The sequence below is a fragment of the Chionomys nivalis genome, chromosome 17 (genome assembly GCF_950005125.1).
Source record: "Chionomys nivalis chromosome 17, mChiNiv1.1, whole genome shotgun sequence".
In the NCBI taxonomy this organism is placed as follows: Eukaryota; Metazoa; Chordata; class Mammalia; order Rodentia; family Cricetidae; genus Chionomys; species Chionomys nivalis.
The window spans coordinates 18,473,077-18,486,815 of NC_080102.1; the positions used below are offsets into that span (position 1 = coordinate 18,473,077).

General features: G+C 47.2%; 1 protein-coding gene and 1 non-coding gene across 4 annotated transcripts in view; one reads left to right on the forward strand and one right to left on the reverse strand.

The window, feature by feature from the left end:
* Tbc1d31 (TBC1 domain family member 31) overlaps positions 1 to 3,000 on the forward strand; it is a 47,187-nt gene extending 44,187 nt beyond the window's left edge. For 2 of the 3 annotated variants that reach the window (XM_057791645.1, XM_057791647.1), the window contains 2 exons: positions 1,336 to 1,434; positions 2,686 to 3,000. In XM_057791645.1, coding sequence (XP_057647628.1) covers positions 1,336 to 1,434; positions 2,686 to 2,819 — 233 coding nt within the window. In that variant the 3' untranslated portion in view covers positions 2,820 to 3,000. The remainder of the gene's footprint in view (positions 1 to 1,335; positions 1,435 to 2,685) is intronic. The other variant, XM_057791646.1, reaches the window with a different exon arrangement.
* A 3,445-nt stretch (positions 3,001 to 6,445) lies between these two features.
* On the reverse strand, positions 6,446 to 6,518 carry Trnam-cau (transfer RNA methionine (anticodon CAU)). The gene has a single exon. It is a non-coding gene; the product is annotated as a tRNA-Met (tRNA).
* Between the last annotated feature and the right edge of the window lie 7,221 nt (positions 6,519 to 13,739).

Consider the following 13,739-nt stretch of genomic DNA (forward strand, 5'->3'; position numbering starts at 1 on the left):
ATTCAAAAAGATGAACTGCCCAAGTGTGGTTGCACATTATGATGCTCCCAGCATTTGGGAGGTAGAGGCAGAAGGATCAGAAGTTCAAGGCCAACCTGCACTACTTATGTCTGTCTCAAATAAATGGAAGCATATGATATATAAATTATATACATAAAAAGAAAAGGCATTGGGAGTCAACAAGACATTGTTTTTCCGTACAAGCCCGATGTGCAGGCAGTGGAAGGAGAGGAGCCGTGTGTGCTGCCCCACACTCGGCATGTGTGCGCACTCTCCACCACAGTCACAGTGAATGATCAGATAGCATGGGGCGTGCTGTGCCAGATAGGACCTCTGGACCAGGTTTCAAAATACAAGATGTTGAAGGTAGAACAGGAAGGGCTTAGAAGAAAGGAGGTGACACGTGGGACAGGTGAGCCTGCAGGGGATTAAGTGCAGGACAGGTGCCCTGGGACCCTGGCCTGAGATCGTGGGGCTGAGTATAACCACTGAGCGCCATGCCTTCGGTTTTCTAGTCTCCAGTCTCCTGTTTGTAAAGGGGAAGATGGTGTCTGGGAGTCTTGGATTTTGCTACAGTTCTAACATTATTTTATACCGTCCTCCAACCACCTGTTTCTGGAACTGCTGGATAAATGTGCACACAAACATATTCTGACATTTTCTCTAAGAATTTTTGTGCTGGGTACGTAGTATTTTGTGCTGGGTACCTGTGTATGGCTGTGAGGGTTCTCTCCTTCCACTGTGTTGTTTGGGATGGACTCTGGTTTTGGGTTTGGCAGCAATGCCTTGACCTGCCCAGTCTGCCAGCCCTGTCAGAGGAGAGCAGTCACTGCACAGCCGTGCTCCCGGGGCTTTGCCGCTGCTCTCGCTACTCTGGTCAGGCTTGCTGCTTCTGATTTGCTGTCTGGACTACAGTAGCCTACCGGGCTAGCCACCCCGCTGCCACCGATGCTCACAGTGGTTCTCAGGGACCATTTGCTAACACATTCCGTAATCTCTATTAATATTTGGGATCACCACCCTGGCATCTTTTACAAGGAAGGGAATCTGGAGCCTTGTGTGTGTTGATCAGGTGCTCTACCACCAAGCCGTGCTTTTAGCCCCTGGTGCCCACTTCTTAGCTCTCTGTTGGCCTTTTAGTTGATGTTCGTAAAAGCCATTAGCAGAGCTTCAGTGCAGCTGCGCCCTCCTGACGCTGCACTTGCGCTGTGTGCCGAATGCAGCAATGTTCTTCCCAGAGCAAGAAAGGAGGGAAGCGAGTTTACCACACGTGGTCTGTCCTCAATAAATGGCTTCTGCTTGCTCTCACACCTTTCTTCTCTCTGCCGTTTCTAGCAGAAGTGCCCTGGTTGCAGAGGGAACACATGGCCTCAAACTATTTGTCCCAAACCTCACAATTAAATGGCGTTTCTGAAATGGATTCCTCCACACAGAGTAAGTTGGTAAATAAGGAAGACTGTGGTTTTACTTTTCACGGTATTTAAGCAGCGTGCATGCTAAAGGAGCCGGGAGAGCACAATGGTTGCTTTCCTGGGGCACTGGTAGGAAGCAGCCCAGAACGGGGACAGACAGGAGGGGAAGCAGCCCTAGACAGAGGTCACGTCACTCCGTTTCTTAAGCCCGCCACTGCTGCCCCAAAACAGCCAGGCCAGCACTGACCAGACTGTAACATGGACCCAGCACCCCCACCCTGAGTCTATCAGACTTTTACCTGGCTCTCCAACAAAGCTGTTGTATAGATCAAGGCAAAATTTGATTTTTTTTAAGGTCCTTGAGCTCTCTTAAAAGACAAGTTTTATCAGAACTGTTACTAATGCCAAGTCTTGAAGTTCTCTTAGCATGTGAAGTATTTTTGCTGAGTCCTGTTGTGTAGATCTGTAAATTCTATGTCAGAGTAAGAATTAAGCCAAGGATCTCTGACTTCAGTGTTTTGTTTGGGGAAAATGAGGTTCAAGGTCTTCCCCAAGCAGCTGGAGCAGCCCCAGCACTCCAGCTGCAGAGTGTGTGTGTGTGTGTGTGTGTGTGTGTGTGTGTCACACACTGGAGTGGATGCATAGGCCGGATAGTCTCTCTGCACTTCAGAACAACCAGGAGGAGCCAACTGAGCTTGGTTATTTGGATGCAAAATGAAAGCACTAAAGCTGCCTTCCTTTGGGGTTTGAAAATCATTTTCAGAAGCTGAAGCTATTTAAATATGTAAAGGGTGCTCCCGCAATTCTGGTTCCAGTGTTCCCAGCCCCGCGATGGGGATGAAGCTCTATAAACTTGAGCAGGGTGTTACTCTAGTCTTGATCTCCCCTGCCGTTAGCTACTGCCAGAACATCCCATCCCGTATTGGGGAGGTTGCTGTGGTGCGCCTTGCAGCTCCTTCCCATTGAGCATCATGGTGGGATGTGTGCTGTCCTGAAGAGCTCAGCCCCCCAGCCCAGCTGTGTATCTAATTCATCCGTGACTGTGAGTTCTCTGCTGTCATTCAGTCAGTTCAACAACAGCAACAAAAAAGCCGCTTGGGTGGGAAATGAAGCCACATCGAGCAGGGTGATATGGCTGGCTGTTAGTTCAAGAAATGTTTTTAGGATATTGGTTTTTGTTATTGATTTTTATAACATAATTCCACTGAAGGGAAGTACTATATTAGTACATCAGGAAACTCAGCTGTTAATAACTGTAAATTTCGTATTCAAGCTTTTTCAAGTAGGAAGACAACAGAATGGAACCACACGGAACGTGATCTTCTCCAGAAAGTACGGGATCTTCGCCAGAGACTCACAGCCCAGGCTCGGGACAGGTGTCAGCCCCCTCATCTTTTGGTGACATAGAAGGCGTTTCACCATGAAACAACTCAAGAGATATCTTTTAAATCAATGGCACTGATTTTTCAATTATTTATTCTAAATTTTTAGAAAGGTCAGACTTTTGTATAGAGAAATATGTCTATAAAATTATGTTTTCTATTGAATTCTAATGCTTTGGGCTTGTAAAGGGCGTCTGCAGTATTTCGCAATAAATACATTTGGAAACTTTTAAGCCAGCTTGTCTTCTTTCTTAGAAAGAGCAGCACAGACTTGAGAGTGTTTAGCTGATGAGATGGGGTGTGTTTTAAAGATAAAGAATAAATAAAGAGCAAGACTTCGTGGTCAGGGAGGCTGCGGAGTGAGTGCAGGCGCATGCCCCAAATCTGATGGCCTGAGTTCAAACCCTTGGCCTCACAAGGTTTCAGAAGGAGAAAACCCCAGTTGTCCTCTGACTGCCACACACTTGGGTGCCCGTCATGAGTAACAACAAAACTGGGTTTGCTCCAGCAACAAGCAGGATGGGGTTAGAACCCTGCAGTTGTGGGGTTGGCTGGATGGCAGCCTCCTGCACTGCACTTCTGGACTGTGAGGTCTCTTTGTGTGACCCCACCCATCACAGCACCATCTGTGCCTCAGCTTCTCCTGCCCTCTGCTGACAGCAGGCAGGACTGCACGGCTCCACTGCAGCGAGCCTCCCTTTCATCCCTGTAGGACCTGTGAGAATCAGTCAGCAGGTGTCTGCCGTGGAGCACACCGGCCGTGAAGCTGCTGTTATGAAACCACAGCTGCTACCGCTGAATCAGTTAAGACCTCTTAAACTGCCGCATGCCGCCAGCACACAGCAAGAAACGGTGTTAAACCCTGTATTTTTGTTTCTAGAATTCCTTTTTAAGCTTTCTCGGGTTTTATGTGGACTTAGATAGCCACGTTGGCGCCAATTTGTCAGGCCCTCCTCCTACACTTAACTTTTTTGGACTTTTTAAAATAGTGTAGATTCACAGCAGCAACGCTCAGGCTGGAAGACGCTCTACAACTTTCTTGGTTGGTTGACAAAGTTGACTCAATATTGGCCTCTGTTTGGTGAGTCTGAGATGCCAACATTTGTCTGGCTTGGTACAGAGCCTAGGTCCGTAAGCTGTAGGTCACGGCGCCATATGGAATCCTGTCACTGAATGGGGGTCAGGAACCTTCGATGCCAGCAGCCAAAGACGAGTCCGGCGTCAAGCGCACCGTGGTTCTGGGGCTTCTCCGCGTTGCATTGCGTAGCATCACTGCTGCCTCCGCTCTGAACACACGCGTGCACCTTACACTGTGCATTACGTCACGCCATGAAATACCAAAGACCACCGCTTAAGACATCTGGGCTCTGATTCAAGATTTTCACTGTATGCTATAGATTCCAAGGCTTTTACTGTGCATGCTGAGTTTTTTTGTTCTTCTGGAAAAATAATGGCTTAATTCCGGAAACAGACCTTTAATATATTCCTACTGCCATTCCTCAGAACGCAAGCATCAAATTAGTGTATTTTAAGATTGTATCACAGTTAAAATAATTGGTTTAAAATACTGCTGCAGCTATGGCTCAATGGTAGAGTGTTTGGAATCTTCCCAGGAATGTCAAAATTACTGTTTGAGTTAAAAAAAAAATCACTAAGCAAATTTTGGCTAGGGATTAAGTCAGAATTTCCAACAGTTTCTGAAATGGCCCACAACATACTTTGGCCACTGTGTTCTACATATTTATGCAAAGCCAGGTTCTCAACATTAGCAATTATAAAATAGAAATATCATCAACTTTGTGAGGTGGACGGTTCGTGCTCCTGCTTTCTTGAGGCAGAACTTGATAGCCCAGGCTTGCCTCACACTTGCTGGGTAGCTGAGAATGACTTTGAGTTAATCTTCGTGCCCCCACCTGCCAAGCAATGCGGCGACAGGCTCGCACTACCATACCCAACAAAACCCCAGTCAGCTCTGAAGAAGGCTGCACGTTACAGTATCACGTTCTCAGCCAAGACTTCATTCGCTGTATAAAATTCAGTGCTTCCATCTTACTTGCATGCCAGTTTGCTTTTATCTTTAATAAATAGTTTAGTTATATGTATACTCAGAATTGCTGTTAAAAACTAGTAAAATGAAAATTGCTCCCTAGGACTGCCGGGAAGATGGCGGACAATCAGAGCATTCTTACCATGATCTTTCAACAAACCCCCCATGCCCAAAACACAATCAAGTTATTTTTCAACTAAAAAAAAAAAAACTAAAATAAAATTGTGCCTTCTTCTGAGTAGTTATTCATGAATTTATTTATATACTTATAAACCTGGGTCATGTAAAATTTTCTCAGGCCAAAAGGGGAAATGAGTGGAAAATCTTAGAAACCCCCGGTGTAGACAATGCTCTTCAAAGCTTAGGAAGCTAGGAACGGAATCGTGGGTTTATGACATGACCCCACACACCTCCCAACTCCAGGCTCTGAGCCGAAAAGAAGGCCTTCAGTCAGGCATCCAATGTGAAATCATCTGCCAACCTGAGAAACTCCGTGGTGGCTCTGCTGGCCAAAAGCGATGGTAAGAAACACCACCACCCGTAATTGTAGTCTGTGGTAGCAGGGACCCAGTGGGCTTTGCAATTCCCCAAGTCAGCAATGAGCAGCAAGGTGCAGCAAGACAGTAACAGTCGGGGTTCTTTGGCTGTTGTGTTGTCTCTAAGAACGAAGGAGACAGATTGCTAAAATGTAGCTTGGTGTATGCAGTAAAAAGACTCCAGACCCAACGGCCCAGATCCCAACCTGAGTCACACGGTCGACCTGAGACTCGGTTTCCACTTAACGTAATTCCCGTATCCCAGCCCCGCATCCTCTTGGCTGAAGGGGAGGGAGGCTTAAGAAAGGACCTGCTGTAGGCCCGCGTCGTTAGCCTTCCCCAAGGACTCTTTATTGAATGAAAAGAAGGAAAAGAAAACCCCAGACCTGGCAGGGATTTCTAGGCGACGATCCGACTAACTGCGGACACTACAGTTGGGGCTCGGGGCGATCCAGGGAGTCTTCGGGGGAAGTTTGAATCCCAGGGAGTGGAGGGAGTCAGGAAACTAACCCGTGCCTATCCTCCCAGTACCCGAATCGGCCACTGAGTTAAACACACCCCAGAAAATGACAGACTCCCCACGCTACCCCCCCCCCCCCCCCCGCAGACCCACTGAAGAAGGGCTGTCACTCTGGGAAGAATCCTCTCTGCCGCAGTTATCCCGGGCAGGGGTGCAGCGGGTTATAGTTGAAATACCCCCCACGTAACTTGCTATTTGATCCGTGGTGGCCCGGTAGCCGCCTGCAGGAGTGGCGAGGCCCCTGCAGTCCTCGAGCCTAGGCGGGTCCCCACCGCTCTCCGCCCAGTTCCGGGCCCCTCGCACCGCACGGCTCGCAGCACCCAGCAAAACTGTACACCTTCCCAGCCCGGGGCTGTCCTCGTCCCCAGCGATCAAAATTATTGCCAGCTCAAGAGCAGGGTAAGGATCAACAGGGCCAGGGTCACCTAGGACGTGCCAGGCAAGGAAAGACAATCTCCGCGCGGGGGCTGCTTCGTGTAACTTTCAAACCCGGACAAGAATACATTTCTGCCAAAAGTATTTTAGGTCTGAAAAGATCAAAATTATTGTGCCCCGTGTGAGGATCGAACTCACGACCTTCAGATTATGAGACTGACGCGCTACCTACTGCGCTAACGAGGCACCTAGTGGCTGCTTTCGGCCTGATTATGAAGACTCTGCTGGAAAAGCGCAGTGCGCATGCTCAGATCTTTGAGTTTCCTTTAGTTCTGTTCCCATTTCAGAATCCCAGACGTCCCTGCCCATTTCAGACCTGCAGACCTTTGCTCGTGTCGTCTTTATTCTCGCCTGTCCCTCAGTCCATTAACAAACACAGTGGGTTGCTAGCTAACGTTGTCCTGGTAAGGGGGAGCATGGAAGAGAGAGGCCGTTATGAGCTCAGTTTTGTACAGAGTTTACACACTCGTCATCTTACGAAACATTTATTAGGCACCTACTGCGTTCCCGGCCTCATTCCAGCTGCTGGGTTCTCAGGGACACTCATCCTGCAGCAACCGAGCGGGAGGAGCCTGCGGTAATAATTAGCAAGCGTGCGCGTGCAAGTGCACACTGTTCTGCGCCCCACTCCTATCCCCAGCCCCCAACCTCCGGTGCAACTTCCACGTGTCTTTCTCCCGAGATCGCCAGGAGCTCTGGGTGACCCAGCTCCGGAAAAGCTGGCACCTGTCACTCTCCAACTCCCCCTCCCCCTCCACCCCACCTAAGCCCTCCCCCGGCTCTTTCCAGACGCCCTTTTAAATTCTCAATTCTTTGAAAAGAAACTTCACGTTACTGGGAAACGGTTGGGATTCTTGTTCACACTGCCGTTATCACCAACACACAACTACAAAAGGAAAAAGAAAACCAGCCAGACGAAGGCCAGGGATTTGCAAATTTCGCCATTATTTTGTTGGTGTTTGGTGGGTGAGTGGACTGGCTGCTTGAGTGTGTGCGGTTATTTGAGACAGGGTTTCCTATATCCCAGGTTGGCCCGGAACAGGCTATGTGGCTGTGGACGGCCTTGAATTCTGGGTTTCTGCCTCCACCTTCCAAGTATTGGGAGGTGTGTCGGGAGTAGGAAGTGATCCTTCGTCCTGGACGCGAGAGCTGAATAAGTTCAAAGAATGACAGACAGGACTAAGGTGGAGGGATGGATCCCAGCCCCAGTGAGTGGCAGAGGCCTTCATGGGACCTCTGAGGAGCTTGAGGACGGGTCACTGCCCAGTTCTGTTATGGGCACCCAGACTAGGAGAGTGCAGGCCGGGATGTGGAGGGGACACCAGACTATAAAAAGGCGCAGGCTTTCCATGGGACTGCAGACACTAGAGCTGGTGGGAAGCGGAATCTCACAAATTTAGGGGCGGAGCCCCCACGATGCGTGGGGGGTATGGATGGTCAGGTACTTACTACAACCGAGGGAGTGAGCCAGGAACAGCACGGAAAAGAGTTAGTTGTCCAGACTTAACCACTAACGCCCCAGGCCTAGGAAACCTCACGCCCACAGATCATGGTGGGAAGCCCTCACACTAGACCAACCTCGAGAATCCCGTGGGGATTCTGCTCAGGTTAGGTCTCTGTTGTAAACCTGGCTGTGGACTCCAGATCCCAGGCAAGAGGAAGTGTGCGTTGCATGCCAGCAAACTGACCTGCTCACGGGCCTGGAAGAACAGGGACAGAAAACCATCGCTGGTTCTGCTTGCAGCCCCAGTGTCCTCCAAAGGGTAAAGACATCAGCCGGCAACAGGAACAAGTATTCATCAGTCTAGGCTGTGAGGGACAGCCAGGGAAGATGGTAAATACAGAGCTGAGTATGGGCCGCCTCCTTTGTAAAAAGAAAAAAAGAAAAACGGGGAATAAAAGGAGGGGGGTGGCTATTTACATGTGTTAATGTTTGCTCACTAAATTTCAAAACCAAACCTAAAATGCTAAACTGAGTGACGGATCGTGGAGGGGTGGAAATACATAATTCAGGGTAGTTTGAATGAGAACGCCCCCATAGGCTCACATTTTGAATGTCTGTTCCCCATTGAACTGTTTAGGAAAAACTGGAAGGCATGGGATTGTTGGAGGAGGTATCCATACCTGGCCCAATCTTGAAATCTCCATCTTGCAGGTAAGATGTAAGCTCTCAGCTCCAGCAACCATGCCTGCCTGCTCCCCACCATGATGGTCATGGATTAATCTTCTGAAACTGTAACCCCCAGCGTTCACACCTGGCTGAATCTGAGACGCATTCCCCACCAGGCAACCACACCCACCACAGTCTCCTAAGAACCAGAGAGAGCGACAGAAACCAGTGAACAGAAAACCCATCCAACAAAGATGGGACCTGATATCAGCACCTAGAATTACAATAATCTGAAACCCAGATGCCCAGATGCTCAGATGCCAGTGTAAAGACACAATCAGTAACAGCCAGGACAATATGTCTCCACTAGAATCCAATACAACACCACAGCAGGCCCTGAGAAATGCAAAATAGCAGAAGCACAAGACAAGGACTTTATTAATATATTAGAAATCCTTAAAGAAAAATAGTGTTCTGTCTGCATGTTTGCCTTCAGGCCAGAAGAGGGCACCAGATCTCATTATATGATGGCTGTGAGCCACAATGTGGTTGTTGGAAATTGGACTCCGGACCTTTAGAAAAACAACCAATGCTCTTACCACTGAGCCATCTCTCCAGTCCTTAAAAAGGCCCTTAAAGAGGAACTTCATACATCCGTTAAGAAATCTACGAAAAAAATCTAACACCCCCTTCATATAAGTCCTGGAGAGAGTATGAACACAAGGAACACACATAAACATAATATAGGCGATTTACATCAAGGCCATAGCCAACAATAACTTAAATGGAGAGAAACTCAAAAGGATTTCCTCCAAAATTGGGAACAAGACAAGGCTGCCCACTCACTCCATAACCATTTAAGACAATTCTTGAAGTCTTAGCAATAAGACAGCTGAAGGAGATCAAGAGAACACAATTGGGAAGGAGGAAATATCTTTATTTGCAGATGATGTGATAGTATACATAAGTGACCCTAAAAAGTCCAGTGGACAATCTTTGCAGCTGATAAACACTTCAGCAAAGTAGCTGGATACAAAATCAGCTCACAAAAATCAGTAGTCCTCCTACATACAAATGATAAATGGACTGTGAAAGGAACCAGGGAAACACCACCTTCACAACATCCTCAAAAAATATAAAATATCTTGGAGTAGCTGTAACTAAGCAAGTGAAAAGGCTTATATGATAAGAACTAAAGAAGATATCAGAAGATGGAAAGGTCTCCCACGGCCATGGATTGGTAGGATAATATAGTAAAAATTATCATCCTTCCAAAAGTAATATATAGATTCAGTGCAATCCCTACCAAAATTCCAATACAATTGCTCACAGATTTGAAAGAACGACCTTCAGGTTCATATGGAAACACACACAATCAAAAACAAAGAAGAAAACAAAACAAACAAAAACAAAACCGGCTAGGGGCTGGAGAGATGACTCAGCACAAGAGTACTGACTGCTCTTCCAGAGGACCAGGGTTCAATTCCCAGCACCCACATGGCAGCTCACAACTGTCCCTAACTCTAGTTCCAGAGGATCCGACATCAGCTCACATAGACATACACAAAGGCAAAACACCATATATAAAATAAAAATAAATAAAGTTAAGAAAAACCAGGCTAGCTAAGATAATACCAAAGAATAAAAAACTGCTGGAGGTACCATCATCACTGGCCTCAAATTGTACTACAGAGCTATAGTAATAAAAACTACATGGTATTGGCACAAAACCCATAAATGTTGATAAATGGAGTCAAATTGAAGACCCAGACATAAATCCACACACCTATGGATACCTGATTTTTTATAAATAAGCCAGAAATACACACTGGGGAAAAGGCAGCATCTTTAACCAATGGTGCTGGTCAAACTGGACAGCTGCGTGAAGAAGAATTCAAATAGATCTATGCTTACCACCCTGCACAAACTCAACTTCAGTGGATCAAAGATCTCAACATATGCTGGACAGATACACTGAATCTGAAGAGAGAGGAAGTGGGGAATAGTCTTGAACCCATTGGCACCAATGAGACTTTCTAAACAGAGCATCAATAGCCCAGACGCCAAAAACAATAAGTGGACCTCATGTAACTGAAAAGCAAAGAACACAATTGATTGTTCAGACAAAGCAGCAGGTCACAGGCTACACACAGAAAAAGATTTTTACCAACTGCATATCAATAGAGGGCTAATATACAAAATATGTATTAAAAAAGCTCAGAGTGGGCCTTGTTTTAGGAGTAGTTGGTCAACATATAAAGGACTTCATATTTTTATATGCTTTTATTTGGCTACAGTTTGGTGGATTTTTATTTCTTTTTGGGTGGTGTTTTATTTTGTTTTCTTGGTTTTGTTAGGTTTTGCTCTTCTATTGGGTTTTGTCTGCTCTTTGAGAAAGAACTTAAAGTCGTGTAGGTAAAAAAGGGGGAGAGATCGTGAAAGGACTTGAGGACGGAGGAATATAATCAAAGAATATTTACATTTAAAAATTGTTCTAAATAATTAAAATGTAATAGTAAAAGAGAACACATTCTCAAAGAGTAGGAGGAGCCCAAGAGATCATAGCACGCTAGGTAATCTCACAGAAAACCTGTGCTCTTAGCTTGTACAGTAAAATTCCAACGGTCTAGTGGGGCCTGGTGAAACAGGCATCTAAGTCTCAGTTACCAGCTGACTGAAGAAGGAAGGTCACAAGTTCAATGCCTTTCTGGGCTACAAAGTGAATTCAAGGTCATCTTGGGCAACTTAGTGAGTCCTGTCTCAAAAATAAAAGGTATAAGGAACTGAGAACTGAAGAACAATGGCAATGGGTTCTTGATCCTATTGCACATAAAGGCTTTGTGGGAGCCTAGGTAGTTTGGATGCTCACCTTAATAGACCTGGATGGAGGTGGGTGGTCCTTCGACTTCCCACAGGGCAGGGAATCCTGCTTGCTCTTTGGGCTGAGGAGGGAGGAAGACTTGATTGGGGGAGGGGGGGAATGGGAGGTGGTGGCGGGGAAGAGGCAGAAATCTTTAATAATTAAATAAATTAATTAATTAATTAAAAAATGGTATAAGGAGTGCTGGGTAGCCGGGCGGTGGTGGCGCACGCCTTTAATCCCAGCACTCGGGAGGCAGAGGCAGGCGGATCTCTGGGAGTTCGAGGCCAGCCTGGTCTACAAGAGCTAGTTCCGGGACGGGCACCAAAGCTACAGAGAAACCCTGTCTCGAAAAACCAAAAAAAAAAAAGAGTGCTGGGTAAATAGCTCAGTTTTAGAGCACCTGTCTACTTAACACAAATGAGGTCCTGGGTTCAAGCAAATCATATGACCAAGTTCGAAGTCACTGAACCCGAGAGAGAGAATTACATTCAACGAGAGAGAAAGAGAGAGAGAGAGGCAGAGAGTGGAGGCTCCATCCTCCCATGCCCTTTATATAGGCTGTCAGAAGCCAAAGGTATGGCCCACATGAAAAGTCTATTTCCCCACCTTGAAAGATCTGGATTAAAGGTGTGTCTCCTATTTCAAATGGTTTGCTTAAGAAAACGATACCACAGGTGCGCCCAGCTGCTCGGGTTTTAGTTAACTCCAGATATAGTCAAGTTGACTACCAAGACTAGCCATAACACCTGGTGACCCATTCAGCTCTCGCTTGGTCTTTGTAGCTGCCTGGAGTGTCTAAGAGAGATCAGCAGGACCTGGGAACACACAGAGAAAGGGCCCTATGAGGGTGCAGGAGGAAGATGGCCATCTATCCACATCCAGTAAGAGGGACCCAGGAGGGAAGAAACAAGTCCTGGAGTCTCTTCAATCTGTTCTGGGTCATTCAGCCATCAACACAGCGACAGAATCAGCTTCCTTTGTTCATGCTACCCACTCTGGGGACAGGAAAGTCTCCTAATTCCAGACATTCTAATTTTCATTAGCAACAAACACAGCAGAAATATGAATGGTCTCACGCAAATGTGTTTGCTGTGTGGGATCGTGGAAGACAGAAGAACTTGTGGGCGGATTGAAATAAAGACAAGTTCATTCCTGTCCTCTCACCCCTAGGTGAACTTTTCCTCTATCCAAAGGCCAAGCCCAGGAGCTCAGATGGTCTGAGCCATCAAGGTGTTTAGCCCCTCACCTCTCTCTGCACTTTTGTCCAACCCACAGGTCACTGTCGCCGTCTATTTGGCAGGGATTGTGAGTGGCTTAAGAGCCACTCTAGCCTGGTCTTATTTTCCTCCTACAGTTTGACTGCTGGGTTAGAGCAAGGACAGAAGAGCTGGCTCCAAACATCTGTGCATCAGGACCTCCACCTCTTTCCAGCAGCCTCTGCTTCAACTAAGACTGAGCGGAGCAGGGCTGAGAATGGAGGAAGTGGGGGGAGGGGGGACATTATCGAGAAGGCCCTCGGGGCTGGAATTGTGCTGCCGTCCTCTGGGATACATAAAAGTCTCCAGGTCTCCTACAACTCGGGTTTACAACCTGCCAGGCTGGCCTTGGGTAGACGCCTAGGAACCTCATCTTATTGTTTTGGCTATAACAAAACTGAGGGAAGGGAGGAGGGCAGCTATGTATGCAAGTAGAAGGAGCAGAGGTGTGGATACAAGGTGTGAGAAAGCTCAGAAACAGGCAGCAGTTCCTCTACCAGGTGTCCAGGGCTTCAGAAGGTCACAGTCCTCCCAGGCTGGGTTCAACTTGATGAATGAACAGCCAGGCAGGAGGCAGCAAGCTATTATTGGCAGTGTCTAACAGTCATCACCCTGACAGCAGAAGAGGAGGCAGCCTCACCCCTGCTGTTGGCCAGATGTCCCCAAGGAGCTCCATGGCACCACGTGACTAGACTAGCCATCACTAATGTTATATTGACATTGACTTGTGTCCTCCCGGACACCTCAAGGCTTCACCGCCCATGGGAGGAACCGTATCCTCACGTACCTTCAGGTCTGACCTGTATGGTTCATTTCACCTCACCCTCGCCCCACAGCCAGACATCCTTCCTTGTCCCCACTGGCCACTCCTGAGGCTTCTGCCCTGGAGCTAGGTGGAGTTCCTCTGCGCTGTGCTCTCAGAATTCCTGAGTCATTCACCGTAGTTCAGGGACATGGTTGCTTTGTTTCCAAGAACCATGTTTGGTTTCATGGTTTCTTTTCTTTCCTTTCTTTTATATTTATTGTGTGTGTGTGGTATATGTGCATGTGTATACACAGTACAGTTTTGGGGAGTCATATCTCTCTTTCCACCTTGAGAATCCAGGGGATGAACTAAGGTCCAGCTTTTACTATCTGGCTCGTCCATCTTGCTGCCTGACTTCATGATTTCTTTTGTT